General features: G+C 31.9%; 1 protein-coding gene across 2 annotated transcripts in view; it reads left to right on the top strand.

Moving 5' to 3' along the window:
- Nucleotides 1-26,515, top strand: part of NRDC (nardilysin convertase) — a 67,872-nt gene that overhangs the window by 15,037 nt on the left and 26,320 nt on the right. For both annotated transcript variants that reach the window (XM_033114972.1, XM_033114971.1), the window contains exons 2-8: nucleotides 2,461-2,761; nucleotides 6,718-6,799; nucleotides 7,671-7,824; nucleotides 19,053-19,126; nucleotides 21,801-21,896; nucleotides 23,021-23,143; nucleotides 25,130-25,187. In XM_033114972.1, coding sequence (XP_032970863.1) covers nucleotides 2,516-2,761; nucleotides 6,718-6,799; nucleotides 7,671-7,824; nucleotides 19,053-19,126; nucleotides 21,801-21,896; nucleotides 23,021-23,143; nucleotides 25,130-25,187 — 833 coding nt within the window. In that variant the 5' untranslated portion in view covers nucleotides 2,461-2,515. The remainder of the gene's footprint in view (nucleotides 1-2,460; nucleotides 2,762-6,717; nucleotides 6,800-7,670; nucleotides 7,825-19,052; nucleotides 19,127-21,800; nucleotides 21,897-23,020; nucleotides 23,144-25,129; nucleotides 25,188-26,515) is intronic.

The raw sequence follows: 26,515 nt of genomic DNA, 5'->3' as shown, positions 1-26,515 counted from the left end.
AGTGAAGGACTTTTTGTGTGTGTGTTCTTAATTTGTTAAGGAGTGCGTTTTACATTTTTATTATTTTTATTGCACAAATAATAAATGGACATATTTTTATTACAAAAGATTGAAAATGAATAGAAATTACAGAGTAAAATGTGAAAGTTTTTTGTATCCTGCTCTACTTTTAGTCCTATCCCCAGATATATCTACATGTTACTGTTGCATTTGGTTGTATCCTTTTACTTCTTTTGCTATACCTTTTTATATATTTAAAGTATGCATATGTAGTCATGATTTTATTTATTTTTATAAAACTAGGTGTTAGATTTTATCTCATGTTTTGTTTCATGTAGATTTTAAGTACCTATCTTGTATCAGGCCCCCTTTAGGCTTTAACATTTTGTTCATTCAACAAATGTATCTTAAATGTTTCCTAAGTGCTAAGCAATGTCTTAGGTGCTGCTGATATAAGCTGTGAAGAAAAAGAAAAGCCCTGCTCTCCCAGCTAACATTCTAAAAGTTCACACAGGAAAAAAACCAAACTCAAGTGATGGTAAATGGTGTGAAAAAGTTAAAGGAGGATAAAAGGATGGAGATTGACTGGGGCTTGATTTTATATGTGTGGTCAGAAAACATATTCCTGAAAAGGGGGCATTTCAGCGAAGGCTTGAAAGAGATGGAGCAGCCATGCAAATACTATATTTAGGGCAAGAGCCTTAGGGCTGAGAGAATAGCAAGCACAAAGGCCCCTGTTTGGAATGTTCAGGAAACAACAATAAAGTTCTTTGGTCAGAACAAAGAGAATGAAGGAAGATTGGAGAGCTGGTGGGGTACCACCGGATTATATGGAGCCTTCTAGACCCTGGTAGGGATTTTAGATTTTATTCCAAGTATGATAGGAAGCCATGGTTTTTGAAAAGGGAAATGCTTTATTTTAGTCCGTTAGGGCTGCCATAACAAAATACCACAGACTGGGTGGCTTAAACAATAGCAATTTATTTTCTTCAATTCTTCAAGGTGTCAGTAGGCTTGGTTTCTTCTGAGACCTCTCCCTTTGGCTTGCAGATGGCTGCCTTCTTGCTGTGTCCTCACATGGCCTTTCATCTGTGTGCACGCGTCCAGTGTCTCTGTGTCCCAATTTCCTCTTATACAGACACCAGTCAGATTAGATTAGGGCCCACTCTAATGGGCTTGTTTTAACTGAATCACCCCTTTAAAGCCCCATTTCTAAATACAGCCATATTCTGAGATACGAGAGCTTAGGACTTCAGCATCTGACTTTTGTGGGGGGACACAGTTTAGCCCATAACATGCCTGATCTGCATTCTTTAGGCTGCTGAAGATAGACTTGAGGTATGTGTGTGGGATGGGGGTGAAGAGTAGGCTGGGGTATTGAGCTTATTTAAATGTGATTTTTGATATGGAAAGGAGATAAATCCATGGGTTGAGTCTTCTATCTTAATCCAGTCTCCCTTCCTTGTCTTTCTTTGAACATTATTCTTTCCAATTTCTGCTAAATGAACTTTTTTTCTTTTTTTAAATCATCATTGCTTAAGTGTATCTTGTCTCAGGTCTTCCCTGACTGCTTCCTTTTTTCTAACATTATGTGTTTACCTCTGTCATACTGTATTGTCGTGGCTTAATTGTACTGTATTGTACTAGACAGTGAGTACCTGATGGTGAGGAATGTGTTTTTATAGTTTTTACCATCAATATAGTATGATATCTGATACATTAAAAGCTGCTAAGTAAATGCTTATTGAATCACACATGAAAGAATGAGGATAAACAGGAGAAAAAAGTCACCAAACTGGCACAGCAGCTTTACTAAAAAGGATCATCGTCTTTCTTCAGGGCTACCAGTCTGTGGGATTTAGTTTTCTTAAAAATGAAGCCATTTTTGTAGTCCATAAAAATTGGTGACTGGTATAAAATATCAAATATGCTTTGCCAAAAGGAATCAACAGCGTTTAACTAGTTGAGATTTTGCTGTGAAGTGCAAGCTGATATGACTGCTCTGTACATGGAGGGATATGTTTCTCTTAAAGTCTTCTAGTATGGTAGAATGTTTATTAAGTACTTATATATTAAAAAAAATAGTAAGAGGATGAGTGGTGGGTTTAACTTCTAAAATTTTAACTTCTAAGATTTGGTTTTTGAATAAGTAAATATATTTTCATAGTTCAAAATTTAAAAATACAAACAGGGTGTATGCAATATACCCTATGTATATAAAATACAAACAGTGACGTGTTTCTCTTCTCTTTTCTCTCCAGCTACTCAGAAACTGATAAGCTTTTGAAGTTCCCCTTTCAGAAGCAACCTATTTTATGAATTTAAAAATACTATTGGTTTTGCGAATGTGTGCTTGGAGTTTTTAAAAAATTCTGCTAAGCTGATTACTTGTACTGATATAGTGTAATGAATAGCTGATTCAAATGTTTTTCGTGCTTTTTTTGTCTTTTTTTCACCTAGACACATCAAACTACGAAATGGCTTGCAGGCACTTTTGATTTCAGACCTAAGTAATATGGAAGGTAAAACGGGAGATGCAACGGATGATGAAGAGGAAGAGGAAGAAGAAGAAGAAGACGAGGACGATGATGATGAAGATTCTGGAGCTGAAATAGAAGATGATGATGAAGAGGGTTTTGATGATGAAGATGAGTTTGATGATGATGTTGAACATGATGATGACGACCTTGATACTGAGGATAATGAATTGGAAGAATTGGAAGAGAGGGCAGAAGCCAGAAAGAAAACCACTGAAAAACAGGTGTGAATCATGTCTATTGTATCTTTTTCTAATTTGGGAATTCTTTGGGATAAATTCTAAACTTATGTTCTACTTCTTAATGGCAAAAGGGAAGTATATATTTTTCTTTTGATCTTCAGTAAAGGCCTTTTATTCTGTATAAAGATAACATTTATAAACATTTTGCTTTGATTTTAAAAGTGACATGTTTATTATAGAAATTAATGGAAAATAAAGAAAAACAAAAATATAAAAATCACCCATAACCATAACTCTTAGAGGTAATCACTGGTATTATCTGAATTTATGTGTATTTGTGCACATGATATATTTTAAAAACAAATGCCAAGGGGTGAGAATCTGTATAATTCTTAGCCTGGGATAGAGGCATAAGACAGTGTATTATCCTTGGAGAGACAGAAAGAAGAAAAGGAACAGGGCTAGTATAGAATCCTCACCTGGGTCTATGGTTCTAAGAGTTCTCATATGGATATTTCTGTCTAGGTAACTGAGTGTGAGTTCTCTCTTATGGGAAAGCACCAAAGGTCTGGATAGATAACAAGCAGATTGGAAGAACTGAAATAGAAATGGGGAGTTGAGCTTAGTTAGTATAATATATGACAACAATCAATGAATAGATAAATAGGGCTTAATAGGAAGAATTTCCCTTTCTGGGTATCTTTTGAAGAACACTACCTCCATTTTGCAGTAGGGAGTACGTATATTAGAGGGTAGTATTTTGGAGGCATTACAGTGGAATTGGTCAGCAAATGTTTGTTGAAGCTAATTTCTTGAATATTGCTAATACATTTAACATGGTACATTCCACATACAGACAAATTGAAGTTCAGATTATTAAGACTAAAATCTAGGTGTCAAATGTATTATACTGTAAAGTGGTCAGTCCTCAAAGATGTGAAGTTGTGAGCTACAAGTAGTACCATGTTTCCCCCAAAATAACACCTAGCCAGACAATCAGCTCTAATGTGTCTTTTGGAGCAAAAATTAATATAAGACTCAGTATTATATTACATTACATTACATTATATTATAGTAAAATAAGACCAGGTCTTATATTAATTTTTGCTCCAAAAGATGCAGTAGAGCTGATTGTCTGGCTAGGTCTTATTTTCAGGGAAACATGGTAGACAGGTTTTAAATAAATCCTTTGATGGTCACTCTTCCTGGAAAATTTTTTTTAAAGAAGTCTGTGCCAATTCTTTTCACTAAATTGGTGGGGGGATTGAATTACATGTTTAAGAAGCTATTTGTCCTTGCTATTGAGATTATGAGTGATGGCTGTTTTTGGGTAGCATGATAGGCCAAGTGGTTTTATCTTGGAGAGCTTCAGGGATGAAAACCAAAATACTGGGAAAAATTGCATAGGTATGTCACTTGATAAGCTATACTAAGGTCTTTATAAATAAATTGGGAATTAATAAATTCATTTTTAATTTGAAATAGATCTCACAATTCCAAATAGAACAATAATAGAAAGGAAGAAATTGTAAAACTCACAGAGTGGAAAGAGTACTGACAATCAGGAAACCTGAATTCTAATTCTGGCTCTGTCCCTGTCTTTCTGGATGATCTTAGGCCTTTTTAATTTTCTCATTTCTAAAACAGTATTAGATTACATAATTTTTAAGGTCCATTTTAGCTCTAAGACTGAGTGATAACTTTGTAACTGAACAATCCCTATCTGTATATTTCTTTCTATATCTATCTATTAGTGGCTTTTCTTGTGCTTTGGACTTCTTTATTATCTTCTATCAATTGATATTTTTATCTTCTAATCAATTGATAAGCAAAATTCTAGGGTTAAATTAAAAAATTGTCTTGACAGCCAATTTTACTGTCAAGACATAATGAAATACCTTAGATTTATACAGTAATTGTGAACCACTTTGACAAATGGGGCTGTGCATCCAGTATTTTTGGTACCCCTTTTTATTTTGCTTAGGTGGATAAAACTCTAAATGTTTCCCTTTTCCAGAAGCAGCAAGATCAGATTCTAATGATTATTAGAAACTGGCTTACATGCTGCCTTCTCTGGGAACTCAGTACGGTATATTCTTTGTAAGATATTAATAGCTAATTTTCATGATTATGTTACAAAGGAATGGAAGAACTTAATGCATTTTGAAGAAGAGATCAAATTGTTTTGATTCAGATACAATGTGGTATACTAGTGAAAGGAAAGATCACGAGGGTAACAACAGAAGATGGTTTATATTCATTGAATGAATAAGTGTCTGCAAAAGGGAAATAAAGTAGTCTAGAGAAGAGGTGACTTAAGAGTAGCATAGGGTTTTTGCAGTGGTTTTATGGTTTAATTTTTATTTGAAAAATATGAACCTTGTTTAAGGTAAATATGAGAATTAATACAAGTGGGAAGAAAAAAATTTTGAGGTGTTTGGAGAACTTTTACCTAATTAAGAAGTTAACTGCTTTTCCATGTCATCACCTTTATCCCCCTCCATTTGCCTCCTCACAAAAAGAAGGTGTTCTTGATCTGACTGACAGGTTTGATAAAGTAACAAGATTGAAATTTAAGTATGATATATACCAAAGGATTTGTTCAGGGCTTTCCTAAGTCAATTCTCAAATATGAATTTCTCAAATATGAATTTCTTGAGTAGTTAATTCTCAAGTATGAATTTCTTTTCTAACAGTCGCAGAGCCTGTTTTTGCTGTGGTCAAAGCTGTCTGATAGACTGTGGTTTAAGTCAACTAATACAAAAATATCTTCAACCCTGCTGGTCGAGACAAGAAATCTTTATGGGGTAGTTGGAGCTGAAAGCAGGTTAGGCATCTATTAAACATCGTAGAACAGGTTAGACTGTGGTTTGAAGAAGTGGATATTTCCACATGTTTTAACTGAGTTTATGTGCTTAAGTCTTCAAAATGGGATTTACAGTATTAAGTGAGACTCTTTGGTTCTTCTGAAAACATGCTTTTGTTTTCTGACAAATGGTTAACTTTATACCAGCTATGTGCTAATTTTTAAAAGCTCTCTTTCTAAGAGGGTAACTGTTTATCAAAACAATCTGTGTCACCAAAGGTGTTAGCCTTTTAAAATTGACGTTTGTAAAATTTGAGAATGTTAATAATTCAACTTTGTATCCTCAAGGATTTAAATTGACTGTTTTTCTCTCCTTTTTTGTATCTTTTAACTTATAATGACATATGACATGCCCTAATCATTTTTAAAAAGTGTAGTTTGGTGTACCTCTGGGCCATCTATTTTGTTAAAAACTCTAATTTTCCCAAGGTATTGGGAGAACATGTGCTGATTAGTAATGTTCTATATATCTTGAATAAGAAATGAAGAACTAAAAAGGCTCTTTAAAGTTTAGTCCTATAGTGTTTTAATAGCTAAAGATTTTCTTTTTTAATCATTTACTTATCTTTGTTAGATGTTTTCCTGACATGTTATTTTACACCCTCTTTTAATAAAAACAAAATTTTCTGAGAAGTTTTAATAAAAGGTTTTTTCTGAGTCTTTTTTTAGAAGTTTTAATAAAAACAAAATATTGAGAAGTTTTACATCTCGTAACTGAGCACAGAGACTTTCATTGCTTAGAGATCTTTAGAGATAATCTACCGAGATACATTATTCTGCAGATTTCCAAAATCTAGTAAATCAGGAAACATACTTGGTTTAGAACTCTGAAATCTGACCCCGAATGATATTTGGGTGGACTGGCCAGTCCCTCTTTGCTTTTTTTCTGTTTCTGCTTCTTTCCCTGTAGGTCTGCATCTGTTCAGCATTTCGCAGGATGGCAAGAGGAGAAGCAGCAGGGTGAAACTGACCCATTTCTGGTGAGTTTCACTTTGCTGCTCCTCCTGATTATCAGAGAAAGAATTTTGTTACTTCCTATTGGAAAACGTCCATCTCCAAGTGAATCCTTAAGATGAGATGACAATATTATTCCTTTAGAATTAACTCATTATTTGTATGTGTTCTACTTCAGTCTGCGGCGGCTCTTTGTGTTGGAGTTGGGAGTTTTGCTGATCCGGACGACCTGCCGGGGCTGGCACACTTTTTGGAGCACAGTAAGATCTTTGTAAAATATTATTCCCTTGTGTGATTTTTCCTCCAAATTTGTATGACTTGATTTCAAAGATAACTAATTGCTTTGATAGAAGTATATGTTTAACCAGAGAAAAGACTAAGAAAAAATCTTGATGCATATCATAGATGAAGTCTTAATTTTAATTTCCTTGACTATGCTAGTTTTGAGAATTAGAATGAAACTGCTTAGAAAACTATTTGAAAATGTAGATTTTATTATTATTTAGGTATGGTAGGACCAACAGATTAGGAGACAGTAGCCAGTCTCTAGGAATTTAGGCTATAGTCTTGGGAAGGGCAGTCTCTTCCAAGGTTAGCCAGGCCCCCAGATGTCAAAGCATTAGAAATATAGAAAATAAAAAAGACATGATTAATAGAAAACAAAATAGAAAATATTCAGTTTAATTATGAAGGTACCTAACTAAAACCTGTGTGGATGCTATGCAATTATAAATATCTAACATATTTGTTTTCCTGAATTACTCATTTTTTACATTCTGGTTTTCCAAGCTATTTGAGGGTGAATGTCTCATCTTATGAGTTTTTATAGTAATAATTAATCTGCATGTACCCTTATGTTAACATTTTAATTTATTGACAAAAAATTATATATTTTTTTCTTTCTTTAAGAATAAAATGTTTAGTTTTTGAGTATAAAAGTAATATATGAGCATTATAAAATTTTAAAAACAGAAGTGTAAGGAAGAAAGTAAATATTATCCAGACTAGCCATTGTTAGTGTGTTGGTAGAGTCTCTTCCTATTTCTTTTTTCATGTGAGAAATTTCATAATTGATACTAAAAACATTGTCTATATCTTTGTGCTGTGTGACTTTGTGTTCTTTCTACTTAGTGGTATTCATGGGTAGTTTAAAATACCCAGATGAGAATGGGTTTGATGCCTTCCTGAAGAAACATGGGGGTAGTGATAATGCTTCAACTGATTGTGAACGTACAGTCTTTCAGTTTGATGTCCAGAGAAAATACTTCAAGGAAGCCCTGGATAGGTAATTAACTCAAAATGTATTTTTATTTTAATTATTTAATGGCACCTTACAAGTTGAAATATTGGACATTGTTCTATGGTGTTTCTTTTCAAGCAGTACTCTAAGTCTGTAGAATTGTCACAATACTTTATTTGAAGAAGAGAGTAAACTATTAAATACACCTTGGCTCTTACTCTGTAATACTTAGTTCTTGTATTAAAGATTACACTGAAACCCTTAAACATCTTTTCAGTTTTGTAAATAGTGTATTCACTATTCAATTATTGCAAGTAGTCTTTTTAATTTAGTAGAAAATATGGAAAAACAGAGAAGCAAAAAAAAGGATAAGATTGTTCCTTAATTTTATAATCTAGAGATAACTATGGTTAATGTTTTGGTATATAACTATCGATATTTTTTGCAGCATATGGGATCCTATTGTTCGTATCCTTTTATGTTTTTAAATAAGGTATATCATTTTTATATATATAATTTACAAAATGTGATTTTAAGTTATTGTGTATTATTTACATTGTGCAGAAATACCATAATCTGTTCAATCAATAACACATAATCAGATAGTTGTTTCCAGTTTTCTAGTATTATAATGTAATCCTAATCCTTACCGTGTTTCCCCGAAAATAAGACCTAGCCGGACAATCAGCTCTAATGTGTCTTTTGGAGCAAAAATTAATGTAAGACCCGGTATTATATTATATTATAGCTGGTATTATATTATATTATATATTACATTATATTATATTATATCCAGTTTTATAGTAAAATAAGACTGGGTCTTATATTAATTTTTGCTCCAAAAGATGCATTAGAGCAGATTGTCTGGCTACATCTTATTTTCGGGGAAACACGGTATGTACATCTTTAATTATTTCTTTTAATTAATTTCTAATCAGTGAAATTACTGAGTATATTTGCATGTTTAGTTTTCAGGCTTCTTTTAATGAAGCTTTTGATATTTACTGAAAAATTGTTTTCCAAAAAGTTTATATCAGCACATTAGTAGACTTTTGATATCACTTCAGACCAAAGTCTACACTAGAAAAAAAGTCACTTTATACCAAATTCTAAATAAATGTAAGATTGAAATATGAAAAAGAAAACCTTGAGTTTGAAAAGTATAATGTAAGCTTCTTGAGGGCAGAGATATTGGTCTATATTTTGTTGCGATATCTCTTGCATCAAGCATTTGATACTAAGATATTGTTGAATGAATTAATACATTTCCTTATAGAAAAAAATTACTATAAAATCAAAACAAATGATAAGAAAAATTCAAAACTTGGCAAAGGTCCAGTTTTATAAAGAAAATGCCTCACCCCTTAAAAGACTAATTTGGCCTGGAGGACTCTTTTGGGTAAATTCCCAGAAGTTGAAAGTATATGCCATTATCAATGGAATGAATATTTAATGTGTTTCCAAACCCCTAAATTAACAACTTTTTTGCTAAAGCAATGCCAAAATCCCCTTAAAATTGACACAATTACTTTGATAACATTATTTATAGTAGGATACAAAATGATGGTTTTTCTTCACTAATCTATAATATGGCTGTCTGCCTTTGTTCAATGAACTATTTCATAGCTGTTTTTAATTGTATACTTGAGGACATGCACACAGCACATGCATTTGATACTCAGTGTTTATGTAATTAAAACGTTTAATTCCAAAATAACAAACAAATTAGACACCAAAGAAATCAATGAAGGCAGTGAAAATCATGCCCAAGATCATTCTTCCTATAAACTTAGAAAATCAGGAATACTCTTAGAATGACTGCATGTTTGCTCTTGTTTCAGAGTTCTCAGCTCTCAAGGTTCACAAAATCTAAATAGGTCTTTCTTTATATGTTTGAAGAAATCTTAAGCAATGGATAAGTTGAATTCTCAAGTTGAAATCTTAAACAATAGACCAAATATAAAGAAGAAAAAAACCCCCTACTCATTGAAAAAAGAATAGGCAAAGGATATGTTGAATAAACTGTGACCATCTCAGAGAAGATGAAACTTATCATAAAGCCCAGTTAAAAAACTTGTTTCATTTCTTCTTAAAGAGGTTCTGTACATTTTTTATTTAAAGATGGCTTTGGGAAATCAGAAGATACTTATGCATTTATTTCTACTGAAAATATGCTACTAGATTAATAGAAATTAATAAGAATTTCAAATCATGAATGTATGCAACAAATAGTAGATAGTGATAGAGCATAAGTATTGCATATACTATAATAAATATGATAATAGTATACTTCTGTAGTTAGTGAGGAATAAAAAGTCTTTGGATCATTTGCAAAGGACTCATAGAGCATGGAATAAATATATTTTTTATAGGTCAATAAAATTCAATTCCCTAATACAGGTCACATTTTTTTATCAGTATCTTGGATCATTTAAGTAAAAAATTGAGGAAATTACTGAAGTTTTACTCTAGTAAGTAACTGAGAATGGAAGCTTCTTCTGCCCTAGTGCCATTTTCAAATTTCAATAAATTTGAACTTTGCTTTATAAGTATTTCAGGGTGAGGGCAAGAAACATTAAAGCCCAGGACGTCTACAAAGTGGAATATCAAACAGGAGACCCTCGTTATAATAAGCTGGTACTCCAAGAGACTTCCACCCTACATTGAGGAAATGAATTAGCCATCCTGAGGAATTACAGCCTATGTTCAGACTTCCTGAGTCTTCTGGTGAACCTCGAGCCTTGATTGTGATTTAACATGGTCCAGAACTGGTAATGTTCTCAGATGCCCAAGAGAAGCAAACACTAATCCTCTCAAAAGGAAAATGCATTCATTCTAGGCCTTACATTGTTTCTATAAGTAGTTTTTCAAGTAAAATGACCAGCATTCAGTCAAACATAAGCAGGCATACAAGAAAACAAGACAACATGAATGGGGATAACAGAAAAAGATTTCTAGCGCTTTAGAAATCTTATATATTGGAATGATTAGACACAAATTAATAAAATGATTATACTTTATGTTTTTAAAGAAATAAGAGAAGTTTAAATAAAGTTGCAAGGAATAGGAAACTATAAAATGTGACCTACAAGATTTAAAAAATAAAAAAAGAACATCTTGAACTGAAATATGATCATTGAAATTGAAAACCCAATGGACAGGTTTAAGAAAAGAGTAGATATAGCTGAAGATAGAATTGGTGAACCAGAAGACCGGCCAAAAGAAATCCCAAAATTTAGTATAAAGAGAAAAAAAGATGAAAAATACAGAAAAAATGAAAAGAGGCAAAGAGGATAGAGCAAAAATGTTTGATACATATTCACTTGGAATCCTAGAAGGAGGAGAGAAAAATGGAGTAGATACAATATTTGAAGGGTTGATCACTGGAAATTTTCAACATCAAACAGAGGTTAAAGAAGGCTAATAAGTATACTTTAAAAGAAATCCACATGTAGAAAAACATAGTGATACTGCAGACAATCAAATATAGAACATCTTTGCCAGACAAAAGGGCAAAATCCCATCTCAAACAAGGTAATCTCAATAAGGTAAACAGCTAATTTCCCGTCAGAAACCATGGAGGCAAGAAGGCAATGGTATGACACATTCAAAGTGCTGAAAGAAAAAGATAAGTACAGCATAGATGTATATTAGGTCATAAAACAGTTTGCAATATTGAAAGGATTGAAATTATACAGATTATGTTCTCTAGCTATAATGGAATGAAATGAGAGTCAATAACAGAAGGAAATTTGGGAAATTCCACAAATTCATAGAAATTAAACAACATACTCCTAAATAATGGGTCAAAGAAAACACCAAAAGGGAAATTAGAAAATACTTAGAGACTAATGAAAATGAAAACAACATACAAAATTTTAATGGGATTCATCAAAAGCAGTTCTCAGAGGGAAATTTATACAAGCTATAAACACCTCCATTAAAATAAAGATCTCAAGTCAAAGACCTAAACTACCCTCTTAATTACTAGGTAAAGAAGAGCAATCTAAACCCAAGTAAGCAGAAGGAAAGACATTAAAATTAGAGTGGAAATAAATGAAATAGGTAGTAGAGAACAATAGGGAAAATAAACAAAACCAAAAGTTGGTTATTTGAAAAGATCAACAATTGATAAACCTTCATCTAGACTCAAAAAGAAAAAGCAAGACTCAGATTATTAAAATTAGGAATGAAAGAGTGACTATTACTATGATCTTACCAAAAACAGACAGGTCTCTAATAGAATACTGTGAATAATTATATGCCAACAAATAAATAACTCAGATGAAATATACAAATTTCTCAAAAGACACAAACTATTGAAACTGGCTCGAGAAGACAGAAAATCTGAATAGATATGTAATGAGATTGGATTAGTAATCAAAAACTTTCCAAATGATAAGTGTAGACCCCATGGCTTTACTGGTGATTTCTAGTAAGCATTTAAAGAAGAATTAACACTAATGCTTCATAAACACTTCCAAAGAATAGAAGAAGGGGTACTTCCTAACTCATTCTAAAAAAGCCAATGTTACTCTGATACGAAAACTGGACAACGATATCACAAGAAAAGTACAGACCAATATCTCTTATGAACATAGAAGCAAAAATCCTCAACAAAATACTGTGAAACTGTATCCAGCAACATATACAGGATTATATACACCAAAACCCGGTGGGATTTATTCCAGGAATGCAAGGTTAGTTAACCATATAAAAATCACTGTAATATACCATATTAATAGAAGGACAAAAATCACATCTCAGGATATCTCAATATAAACAGAAAAAGCATTTGACAAAATCCAGCACCCTTTCACAATAAAACAATAGGAATAAAATGAAACGTTCTCAACCTCATAAAGGGTCTCTACGAATAACCCACAACTAACCTCATTCATAATGGTAAAATATTGAAAGCTTTTCCCCAAAGATAAGGATCAAGATGTGAGCTATAACCACTTCTTTTCAACATTGAAGTGGAGGTGTGAGCTAGGGCAATTAGACGAGAAAATGAAATAAAAGGCATGCAGATAGCAAAAGAAGAAGTAAAACTATCTTTATTTGCAGATGACATAATCTTAAACAAATGATTCTCATTATTTATGGAGAATTCACCTACCTTACAAAATTTATTTGTAACTCCAAAATCAATGTGATGTGTTCAGTCATTCATGGACATGTGAACAATTTTGTAAATTGTAGTGCAAGTTTTGAGTTGCTGACTCACACATTCTCAGCTGAGACTGAACAAGAGAACACTGCTTTTTTGTTTCAGCTTTCATACAGAGGTAACCAGAGGATGAATACTAGGGGACAGTACATTATAGTAAAAGAAGCTTTGGCTCTAGAGTCAGTTTTATGGAGTTTGAATCCAAACTGACACCCATTAGTGAGGTGGCCTTAAGCAGCAATACTTCTGAACCTCATTTTTTCTTTTGTGAAATAAAGAAAAGAGAGTCTACTATGATGAGATACCTTTAGGACTTAAGATCATTGTGTGTGTGTGTGTGTGTGTATGTGTGTGTGTGTGTGTGTGTGTGTCTGTGTGTGTATGTATGTATCTGTATACCCCAGGACAGTGGTTCAGTATTCACTAATTCAGCTATTGTGGCAACTTTAGAGAACCTAACTACCGCAGATAACCAGAACTCACTGTATATAGATAATCCTACACAAAAGAACTATTAAATGTTGAGTTCAGCCAAGTTGCAGGATAAGAATCCATGTACAAAAATTAATTGTATTTCTGTATACTACCAATGAAAAAATCTAAAAATGAAATTAAGAAAAGAGACGTTTTGTCATAGCATCCAAAAGAATAAACTACTTAGGAAAAGAGTTGCATGTGGAAAGCTATAAAAAAATTATTGAAAGAAATTTAAAAAGACCTAAATTAATGGAAAGACATCCCATGTTAATAGATTGGAAGATTCAGCATTGTTAAAGTGGCAGTACTTCCCAAATTGATCTACAGATTCAACTTAATCCTTATCAAAAGTTCAACTGCTTTTTTTGAAGAAATTGATGAGCTGATTCTAAAACTCATATGGAAAGGAAGAGACTAAGAATAGCCAAAATTTATTGAAAAAGAACAAAGTTGAAGGACAATATCCTCCAATTTCAAAACTTACTCAAAGCTATGGTAATCAAGGCAACATGGTACTGGCATAAGAATAGACATATAGATCACGAATGGAATTGAGAGTCCAGAAATAAACCATTACATTTATGGTCAGTTGCAAGGGTGCCAAGATAATTTAATGGGAAAAAATAGTTTTTCAACAAATGGTACAGAAACAACTGGATATCCACATGCAAAAGAATGAAGTTGGACCCTTTATTCACATCATATACAAAATTAACAAATTCAGTCACAGATTTAAATTTAAGAGCAAAAATGATAAACTCTGAAGAAAACATGGGCTTAAGTCTTTGTGACCTTAGATTTGACAATAGTTTTTCAGATATGACACCAAAAGCAGAAACAACAAAGGAAAAGTAGATAAATTGGATTCCATTAAAATTAAAAACTTTTTTTGCTTTAAAGTGCCCTATGAAGAAAGTGAAAAGACAATTTACTTGGAAGAAAATGAAAAGTGAAAAGACAATTTACTTGGAAGAAAAGACAATTTACTTGGAAGAATGGAAGAAAATACTTACAGATCATATATCTGATAAGATACTAGTATCCAGAATATATATAGAATTCATACAAATCAACATTGAAAAAACAAATAACCCAATTTTAAAATGGGTAAAGGATTTGAGTAGACATTTCTTCAAAGAACATACGCGAGTGGCCAATAAGCCCATGAAAAGATGCTCAACATTAGTCACTAAGGAAATGAAAATCAACACCACAAGGAGATACCACTTCATACCACTTCAAAAAGAGGGAAAATAACAATTATTAACGAATGTGTGGGAACCTTCATACATTGCTCATGATGCGGCTGTGTTGGTAAACAGTTTGGCACTTCCTCAAAAAGTTAAACATAGAGTTACCATATGACCCAGCAATTCCACTCTTAGTATATATCCTAGAAAATTGAAAACACATGTCTACACAAAAACTTGTACATGAATTTTCATAGCATCGTTACTCATAATAGGTCAATGTGGAGATAACCCAAATGTCCATCATGTGATGAACGGATATACAAAATAGTTTGTGTCCATACAAAGGAATAAGAAGGGAATGAAGTTCTGATACATCCTACAACATAAATGAAACTTGAAAACATTATGAAAGAGGCCAGACACAAAAGACTCCCTAATGCATGATTCTATTTACATGAAATGTCCAGAATAGGAAAATCTATAGAGACCAAAACTCAGGGGCTGCAAGGATGGGGAGTGGGGAATGACTGCTAATGGGTACAGAGTTTATTTCTGGAGTAATGAAAATTTTCTGAAAATAGACAGTGGTAATGTTTGCACAATCCTGTGGATGTAATAAAATCTACTTAATTGTGTCCTTTAAAAGGGGAATTTTAAAAGTGGCATGTGAATTCTCAATAGAAACAACAAACATGATAAAATCTCAAGAAAGCTAAATGTTGCTTTTTGAAAAAAATGATAAAATAGAGAAACTTTTCACAAGACTGGTTAAAGGAAAAAGGGCAGTATGTGTAAATATCAGGAATGAAAAAGAATATGACTTATAATCTGGCAGATACTGAAAAATAATAAGGTATTTTGAACAACCAATGCTGGTAAATGAAAAACTAAAAGAATTCTTAGTAGTATAATTTATAAAACCATACACTAGAAATTAAATTAAATAACCACTAAAGAAATGAATCAGCAATGGAAAATCTTCTCAAAAATAAACTTTTAAGTTTAGAGTTCCATAAAAAATTGGAGGAAGAAATAATTCCTCATTTATGAAGGTAGCAAGACCTTGATATAAGGAAGTGTAATATAAGAAAAATTATAGATCAGACTGACTTACAAATAGCAATGTGTAATAAGGGTAAGTAATATAGCAATACTGAGTTGGGTTCATCCAAGAAATATGAGTAGGGGTAACATTGGAAAATCAATTAATGCAGTGCATCACTGACAGAATGAAAGAGAAAGAACATATCTCAATACGTGTAGAAAAAATTATGTGATGAAATTCAGTACCCTCACAAAGATGCTCTTAGCAAACAGTATAAGGCAACTTTCTCAATAGGATGTTTTAAGCCAAACCTTATATTTAATGGTGAAACTTTGAAAGCTTTGAAGTTGAGATGAGGAACAAGACAGATGTAGGTCATGATTGCTTCTATTCATTATTCTATTAGGAAACAAAGAAAAATTAGCAAAACACAACTATCATAGCAGATGATACGATTACGAACATAGAAAATCTAAAAATCTTCTACAGATAAATTAGCAAAACTATAAAAATAAGCACTCAGGAATCATTCCAAAAACTATGTATAAGACCTCTTTTTAGGGAATATATTAAAACCTTATTGTGAGATATTAAAGAAGACAAATAAATTGAGAGAAATACTATTCATGGATTTGAAGCCTTGTTTTTTTTAGTGATGTCAGTTCTCCCCAGTTAATGTACAGATTCAGTGATATCACAACCATAAGCTCAGAAGATTTTAAGTTTTACATAGACAGGCTAATTCTAAAAGGAAATGCAGAGGGCTAAGTATAGCCAAGATAGTTTTGAATTAGAAAAATAACGAGGTAGCAGGACTTGATCTACTAGATATTAAAATTTGTTTTGTAATTAGGATATTGTGGTATTAGCATAGGGCTAAGCAAAGAGATAGTGGAACAGAACAGAGATCCTGGAAATAGACCAACGCTTATGTGTACACTTGATTTTTGATAAGAGAACTATGGAGCAGTGCTTTTTAAAAGAAATTCTGCCAAGAAGTTGGGCTTCTACAAAGTTAGAAACAAAATTGACTTCTACCTCACAACATACACAAAAAATCAATTCTAGGTTGATTATAGACCAAAAGTGAAGAATACAACTAAAAGTTTTAGTGATAAGTGTGGCATTACCCCTAGGTAAGAATTATCAAGACACAAAAAGCACAAAACATAAAGGAAAAATGATTGTACATTATGTTCATTAAAAGGTACAAAAAAGAGTGAAAAAGCAAGCATAAAGTGGAAGAATATATTTGCAACACATATTTAGAATAGCTCATTGATTTTTAATTATTAGATTATATAGTATGTAACATAATTATATATCATATAAATGGATATTCGTATATATTTTTAGAATCGGTTAAGAAAAAGTACAACCTAATAGAACAAAAAACCTTAAACATTTACAAAAGAAGAAATTCAAATTACTAATAAATATATGAAATGGTGTTCAACCTCATTAGGAATCAGGAAAATATAAATTGAAACCATTATGAGATTTAATTATTCTAAAAGTTGCAGAACACTTTAAAGTCTGACAATCTCGAGTGAAGGTGAGGGTGTGGAGGAATGGAGGAATTGGAACTGCTGATGCGAGTATAAACTGGTACAATCACTTTGGAAAAGCTTATTATCTAGTGTTGAACATAATCACGTGTATGCTATTACCTAGGAGTCCCTTTCCTAGATCCATATCTTGACAAACGGGTGCACATGTGCCCCAGTACACATTTATAAGAATGTTTTTGGCAGCATTGTTTATGACAGTCCAAACCTGAAACCAGCCCAAATGTCTATCAGCAGGAAAATGGTTGAATAAATTCATGCCATGGCATATTCTACTACAATGAAAATGAATGAAACATAGCCATCATGGGTGAATATCCCATTATGGATGAATATTAAAAACATAGTGTTGACTTAAATAAATTAGACAAAGAAATCATAATTTCTTTCCATTTATGTAAAGTTCAAAAACAAAACTATATTGTGTAGTACATACAGTCTCAGCTGGGATGATACTGTTCTCTGTGGCGGCAAAGATTGTTTTTTCAGGACATGAAAAAATGTTTGATATTCTAATGGTTTGTGGCCCTCCAAACCTTAACCCTAGCTAGCAAAATTTTCACTTAATAGTTAATTTCTCTTTGAGTGTTTTGAGTATCACATGAGCACCATTTACTCTGACATTGAGTTCATGGAAGTGTATACAAAGTCAGTGCTATGAAACTGTGGTGGACAGATGATTGGATGAGTTTCAAATGATTACTTGATCTTGAAGTCGTCACTATAGGTGGTCTACGCATGCCAGTTGGTTGCCATTGGCTGCCTTGTGTATGACTTTAGTTTTTTTTTTTTTTTTGCTTTTGTGTGTGACTTTAGTTTTTAAAATTAAATAAAAATATTCTGTTTTTAAATTTAATTCAACAAAAGTTACTCAACCCATCAGTTATACGAAGTACTGAAAAGAAAATATGTTGACAATATCTTAATGAATGTCTAGTAGCAGCTACTTAAAAGTTTCTTCTCAGCTCAAGCAAAAGTTAAAAGTTAACTAAATACTGTAGGAAATTAATTTTTCCATCATTTTACTTTTGCTGAAAAAATTAATTTTTAAAAATTTGATTGCATTGCATTATGTAAATGTAATTTGCATATATAATTTGATACATCACAATTTATGTAAGTATATTACATTAAATAGAAATTACAGTTATAAAATTAAGTGAACTATTAATAGCCTTAAATTTTTTTAACTTAAGAATTTTAATTATTTGTAAACGTGCATTGAATAAAAAGAGTAAGCTTTATCCACTTTTTATATATAAAACCACAGATACACATACAGTATATAAACAGACCGTGTATCTGTGGGATTAAAATTTCATAGCAGAGTGATTAGGAGAAAATTCCTGAAAAGGCTCCTTAGGGTTAATAATGAAAAAAAAAAGGTCAAGAAACACTGGTCTAGAAATACATATATGGGTGCTGAAACTATAAAGAAAAGCAGAGAAGTGATTACTATAACATTTAGGATGTTAACTCTGAGGGTAAAGTAGGTGCTGGATGCTTCTAGAGTTCTGACAGTGGTTTGTTTCTTGACCTGGATGGTGGCCACTCAGGGGTTTACCTTCTAGTTATGCATAAATCTGTATATGTTTTATATACTTTTCTGTATGAGTGTTATATTTTATAATGAAAAAAGTTTGTAGACTAAAATACAGAAATGCAGAATACTGTTTGGATTTTACATATACATGATTATGAACTAAATCTCCAACTTAGTAAAATTTCTTAATTAAAAAGTAAGATGTTGACTGATGAAAAGCTTTTACTGAACAAAAACAGAAATGCTAGATTTTTTATTTATTTATTTTTTTTAGGTGGGCGCAGTTCTTCATCCATCCACTAATGATCAGAGATGCAATTGACCGGGAAGTTGAAGCTGTTGATAGTGGTAAGAGAAGTGGTAACATATGTCTTACTACTTTTTCCTTTATTGAACCAGTTATTTATTTAGCACATTTATCATCCTTTATCACTAGACCATTTTATCTTTAATATCATAATGGGCTAAATTGAAATAGATGTGTCATGTTTATTCCTGAAGCCAGTAAAATGTATAATTCAGTATAGATTTGAAATAAATCAAAAGGATGGTAGATTTTTGTTTTTTTCAGCCTTTGTTGTTTGAGCGTTTTACAATAGTGACTAAACTTGCAGGTCAGGAGCCTAATTCTTAAAGCTAATACAAGGTGTTAAAACTTTAATAGTTCACATACTCTTTTTGCATGAAGAGTTTCTCTGAGGCTTTATGTTCAGTACCATCCTGCTATTTAAATAACGTATCCTTTGTTGCCTGTGGTGTAGGTGCTTTGTGGCTGGAATTTTGGTAATTCTGAAAACAATTGTGTTATATTTATGGATGAAGAAACTAAATCCCTGAGCAGGAAATGCATTTAGTTTTACTTTTTGACAATTTTTCTTCTCTTTGGGATTTAAAGAATGATGACAATAAGGAAAACTATGTGCTTATATAGGGTGAGGCTTCATTATAGAGCTCTGCTATAAATGTCCATTAATTACAAAGTACCAATAAATAGCACCGTTATTTATTGACATTATTATAACACTAAAATAAAGCAAGCAGTATGTGAACGCTGCTTGCCTTATTGTAGTGTTATAATAATGTCATACTAGATTTGGGGGGACTTGATGTTCATATAAGTTAGGTCTGGCTTGCAGCAACTGAAGAGGCAAGGTCTCTGTACTTGTTCCTCCTTTTATATTATTTTCCTCCTTGGCTTGATTCAGTGTCTATTTCTAATAATGACTTATTGCATTCACTAGGCTGAGTAAACTGCAGATGGCTGGAAAGAGCCATCTTAAGTCAGCCTACTTGTATTTCACTTATAGTAATGTCACTAACTGTGACCCTCAGTTCATTTGTAAAAGAGGATGAGATTCTTCCTAGCTCTAGCAGCTCTTTGTAATCAAGTATTTATTTTCTTCCTTTTTGTTACCTGCCTACCATAGTGTCTGTTTTATCATAGGCTCAGATAAATATTTGTTGAGTGAATGAAAAACCAAAATAACTGAGGAAAACTGTAAAAGTCTTTCTTACTTTTTGGGACCTACGAATTATATTCTCTGTCTTGAATGCTTTCAAGTATGTTTTTATTCATGCAGTTTCTAGAGCGGGTGAAATCAGTGTTTAAAAAAAAATAAACCTCTAATTCAGTTTTACAAGTTTAAGTCAATATATAGAGGGTGCCAAAAAAATGTGTATACATTTTAAAAAAGGAAATAACTGTATTAATATATACCAATAACAAAAGATGAATACAAATCACATTTGACTTCTGCAATTATAAGAGGTGCTCAAAGTGGTTACCATCAGCGTCCAGACACTTCTGATTAGGGCGAACTACTGCTTGAGCAACGTTGACAAAAGTGTTAACATCTCTTAAAATGTGTATGCATTTTTTGGCACCCCCAGTATTTTATTATATTTTGAAATATTATGAAGAAATATCGAGACACGTGTATACATATATGACATATATATATATATATACATATATATATGCATATGCATATATACGCACATATACACATAAGCATACAGTAAGTTTTGGGTTAAGATGAATTTAAGCTAAAAGCTCTATTTTTTGTTTTTGTTTGCTTTGGATGATAGGAGATCTATATTTTAATTTATGATCTGATACGAATAGCTAGGTATATGTCATTAGTCACTTAACCTTCTGAGTATGAAGAATTCACTTGAGTTCCGGGAGATGGGGAAAGCGCTGAAGTTTTAACTAGTGTAATAAACTACTTTAGTATTCATGAACCAGTTTTGAAAGCTCAGTAATTGGGTATTATTTTCTTCTATTCAGATGTCATGGTCTTTCTTTTATCATTCTTGTCTCATTCATGTCTTTAGTTGCCTGCATTTCTATCTCCAGCAACTAGTTCAGTAGTAGTACCTGTCACATAGTAGATGTTCAGTAAATATTTGTTGAAGAAATATTATCTATCTTATTTAAACCTTGTAAGAATCCTATGAGCTAGGTACTTGTAACTCTATTTTATAGATGCAGAAGTAGAATCAGGGAAGTTTAGATAACTTCCTCAAAGTTGTACCGCTTAGTAAGTGGCAGAACATGGATTCTAGCCAAGATATTTCTGACTTCAAAGTGATTGTTCTTAACCATTAATACTTTATTACCAACATAATTGGCTTTGCAGGAAACTTAAACAGTATACTTGTATGTAACAAAGTTCCCAGACAGTAAGGAGTTTGATTTAGCATTTTATTAGCACTTTCATCAGTAAAATCTTGGGCCTGTCATTCTAGAGTTGAACCCTTCAGATCATTAACCACCATGTTTTATTTGAAAATAAGGGAAAACTTCTACATAGGTGAATTGATTACCCAAAATTATAGAATATTTTAAGTCATAGAGCCTGGCCTAGATCCTTGAGTTCCCCACTTCAGTCTTATAACATATGATTATAAAATTAATTTTTGTTGCTTTCTTACTCTCAGTTCTGTAAGCTTGAGTTTCCAGATAATAAAGCAGATAGTGAATTTCATTTTATTAAAAGTTGTTCTTTAAAACTGACAGAATATCAGCTTGCAAGACCTTCTGATGCAAACAGAAAGGAAATGTTGTTTGGAAGCCTTGCTAGACCTGGACATCCTATGGGGAAATTTTTTTGGGGTAAGATACTAAATACTTCATCTTATTTTCTATTTTCTAGTTAAGGAAGATTGAGAATATGAAAAGTTGATAAAGAATGGAAAATTGTAGGGTAAAGTGAGGTAATGGAAAAGGTAGGGTAGCTAGGTACCTTTTACCTTTTAGGGTAGATAGGTAGCTTTTCAAATATAATGCCTATATTTGGTTCTCTAATATTGAATATATCAAGAATAGCAAAAATATATCAAGAATATATCAAGAATTTTGTGAATGCTTTCTGGGTGTCAGAGACTCTGCTAACATTATATGAATTACCTCATTCATCATCATAACAGTTATGAGCTGGGTATCATTAGAGACTGCTAACATTATATGAATTATCTCATTCATCATCATAAGAGTTATGAGCTAGAGATATCTCCATTTAAAGTTAAACAGGCTAAGGGAAGTTATTTAATTTGCCTAAATCACACACTGGTGGATGTGGGATTTGAATCTCTGTTTATCTGATTATAAAGTCTGTATTCTACCCCAACCTGACATTTCCATTTATCAACAGAGATTTCAGGAATGATTTCTGTAATAGCTTTTGAGCTGTGACCTAATTTTGTTTAACTGGTAAGCTGCTTAAATGGTATCTGTTTTTTATAATGACTTTTTTTTAGTGTTAGAATCAATTATAGCCTCATATTAATCCTCTTGACCAAAGAGTGGAATCTGGGATGAACTGATTTAAATGGTAGTTCATTCAAAGGATGTTTTGCTTTCCTGTATATGTTGTACAAGTATATACATTTTATATGGCCTCCTTGCTTTATGAGGTTTATTTTTTAAGAATTATGCAGAGTATTATTAAAATAAGAGATAAATCCTGAATTGAATAGCAATTGTTAAGAAAGGAAATGTAAGGCAATTATTGTTGCTAAGGTTTTACCAACTAGAGATTAATTTCTTATGTGTTAAAATAGACTTTGGAATTGTTTCTTGGGAATTTTTGTCTTACATGGATATTATTATTATTATTACACTCCGATTCAATATTCTTGAATCACTTGAGTTATTTCATTAATTATGTGTAGTAGCGGAGCATGCATTGTTGGTATAGAGACTTTGTTATTTCTATAATCTTTTTCATCTTTTTACAGGAAATGCTGAGACTCTTAAGCATGAGCCAAAAAAGAATAATATTGATACACATGCTAGACTAAGAGAATTCTGGATGCGTTACTACTCTGCTCATTACATGACTTTAGTGGTTCAATCCAAAGGTATTATTACCTACTATGGCCCTTAGAATTACTCCAAAGTAGTATTTTCTTAGAATTTGTTTGCCTTGATCAGTGTTGCAGTGCACTGTTAATTACTTTAGTGTTTGATCTTAATATAAACTAAAGGAAATCAGAATTTGGAGAGGTCACATAGCAAGTGGTAAAGCTCAGGGAAGCACAAAAGTCATCTGATTCTCAGGCAAATTTTTTTTCTCATATAGACATAGGTCTTATCTCTGAGCTAGTCTTTGAGTATACTAATGTGCTAACAGGTCATAAATTTGTCTGTTAAGTTACATTCAGCTGCTGCCACTTCTCTCTTGTTTTGCATTTAATCGATATTAATTATAAACCCTTACAGGGGAAGGTGTCTGTCTTTTATCCTTATATAGAGTCCAGTAAAATGGCACGATTAACTGAATTCCATCATGGTGATGCTAGTAGAAGTGTCTTAAATGTAAAATACTGATCAGTGCCACTACTCTTTTTCTCCTTTTCTCCTTATCTTCAGTAACTGGTGTCATTAAAGATATGGTAGCTTTCTTTTGTTTTCTTTACATTTCAATCAACTTAATCTGTTTTTCAAAGTTAATATTAGGTTGGTGCAAAAATAATTGTGGTTTTTGCAATTATTTTTAACCTTTTAAACTGCAGTTTCTTTTGCACCAACCTAATAAATTGCTAAACTATTCCTTTTGACATACTTTATAGTTTGCACATTTTTTTTCTCACCTTAATATGATTCTCCTTTTCACAAAATTTTGTTCTTTTATTATCAAAATTAAGATCAGAGCTGATTTGGCACCTAAGTATAAAACATTTTTGCTTTTAGAATCAAAATTAGTCCACTAAATTTGACTTGAATGTAAAGTTATGAATATGGTGTGGTAGAAATGGGCATTAGGTATCTTTCACAACATTTGTTTAGAATAGGCAATTTCATATTCAGTATGTAATACTAATTTACAGTTTTTAGTTAATTATTGTTTCTGTTAAATCTGTTATGAACGTGTATTTTTCTTCAGCTAGGTATTGTTTCTTTCGCATTCTTTTCTTGTGTGATGACAACTATAAGAGCATATTAATGATTGTTGCAAATATACCTTGTACAATCTAGATTCAATTGATTTTGGAGCTGTAGCATTTATTATACTGTTTAAGAGTTACATATTTCTATAAATAGTATAGAATAAATTTAGAACTTGATTAGTGTAATTTACATCTTGTGTTTTATATCCTAGGGCATCTCTTTTGAGAATTACTGAAACTCATGTGTCTGGTTGAATTAACAAACACTATCCAGTGATGGTAGTGAGTCACTGGGATAAAGCTAAAAGGTTTCTTTTTTTATTTAATTTCCTGTTTCATGAGAAATTTCAAAAGAATTCCTTATGAAATAGAAGCAAAGAATTAAAAGAAGATAGAATTTTATATATGTATATATATACATATATATACATATATACATACATATATATTATATATACATATATATACATATATATATATACACATATACATATGTATATATATATATATATATATAAAACCTAAGTAGAAGACTTAATGGATCAAAACCTCAGCAAGTGTAAATTAATGTAAAATAAATGGAGTATAAAAGTACTCATGAGATACCAAGAAGAAGGGTCAGTGTAGTGTGGATTAATTGGGAAAAAACTTCCTAGAGGATGGTTGGTATATTCTTATCTCCTGGCCCTTCACACTAGCCTAATGATAAACAATTTATTTTTTATTGTGTCCTTTTTCTAACTTTACCTTGGAGAAATAAAGGAATCTAACAAAATTATATGTACCTTAAGTATTGTTATTTTTTTGTTGCTTATTACTGGTTAAGGAGTGACAGGTAATGCTCAGATTAAAGTATCCCTTTGTTTTATAGCTAAAGATCTGTGAGAAATCTAATTGCATTTCTACCTTGAATAACAACATTGCGTTTTCCTGTCTCCTTCCTGCCCTCTCCCCAAGAAACGCTGGATACTTTGGAAAAGTGGGTGACTGAAATCTTCTCTCAGATACCAAACAAGTAAGATATTTATTTTCATAAATCATACATTTTTAAAGAGGCCATATCTTCTTGTATGAGTCCCAAAGGTTTTTTTCTTTCGGTTTGCTTTTAAACAGGTGATGAAGACCTCAAGTGATTTAGCAAGATTGCACAGCTTTTGAGTGGGAAAACTAAGATCAGAACCCACATTTCTGTAGTTTCTGTAGTTCAAAATTTATAAGCTTGTAAACTTATAGTAAGCAGTAATTCTGAAGAATTTATGCCTCTTTTTATATTTATTCAGAGCTTTTCTGTTACTGCGGAGAGTGAAACTGATATGAAAGCAAGTTTTGTATTGAGAGGCAGAATATATATCTACTTGTATGCCCTTCCTGAGAACAAGTTGTGTTCTGAAAGTTTGTTAATTTTAAGTCATTTGTTTGAAACTTGGAATGCTTTTTCCCATAAATGAAATAATCTTATATATGATGATTGGCTTTCCATACTGTCTGAAAAGTCAATTTCATTTAGTTGAACCAAATTATCTTTTATTAGAAATTGTACATAGAATGGTTCCAGTACAGAAAGCTACTTTTTGTGAACCTCAAATTTATCAAAATTATACAAATATTTAAAAGATACTTTATTGTTACATTTTTGTTAACAAAAAATATAAAAACTAATTCTGAAGCAATTAAGTCTTTTCCCCACTTTTAGCAGTTAACATTTTTTTGTATACATGAAATCAGATCTTTTTTTCTTGTATCAGGTGAGTAAGCTAGACTTTTTCCATTTCTTCATTCTAAGACATAATTTGTTTCAAATTTGTAAAAGAAAAAGGAGCTTTAAAAACGTTAGGATAATTTGTATTAACAACTGATTATTATTTTCTTGGCTTTATGTTAATTTCCATTGATAATTCGCAGTACTTTTTATGTATGAAAAGATAATGAAAGCTATGCCAAAGTTGCAGGGTTGTTTTGTTTATTGTTGTTCGTTTTGGTAAGAAATGAGTATGAGCTATGGAAAAGTTAAGTGGCTGATTGAAACTTATTTCACTGTGAATAAAATCAAATGTATATTGAATAGAGGGATTCATTAGGTCCTGTCAATCCCTCATAAGCATTTAAAAAAATTCTCTTAAATAAAATTCATTAATAACTTTAGTTCCTTAATCAGATGGTTAAAAAGTCTTCTAGGTGTTTAATATTAATTCATAATGACCATGTTTTAGAAGAAAATATAAATTACGATATCTTCAACCAGATGGGAAGTCTAGAAGGAGAGTCCACATCTTTTAAATACCATAGTGTCTAATATAGTGCTTTCTACCTAATAATTACTCCACATACCTATATTTGTTGAAT

The sequence above is a fragment of the Rhinolophus ferrumequinum genome, chromosome 9 (assembly GCF_004115265.2).
Source record: "Rhinolophus ferrumequinum isolate MPI-CBG mRhiFer1 chromosome 9, mRhiFer1_v1.p, whole genome shotgun sequence".
Classification (NCBI taxonomy): domain Eukaryota; kingdom Metazoa; phylum Chordata; class Mammalia; order Chiroptera; family Rhinolophidae; genus Rhinolophus; species Rhinolophus ferrumequinum.
This window is presented reverse-complemented; position numbering and strand designations above follow the sequence as displayed.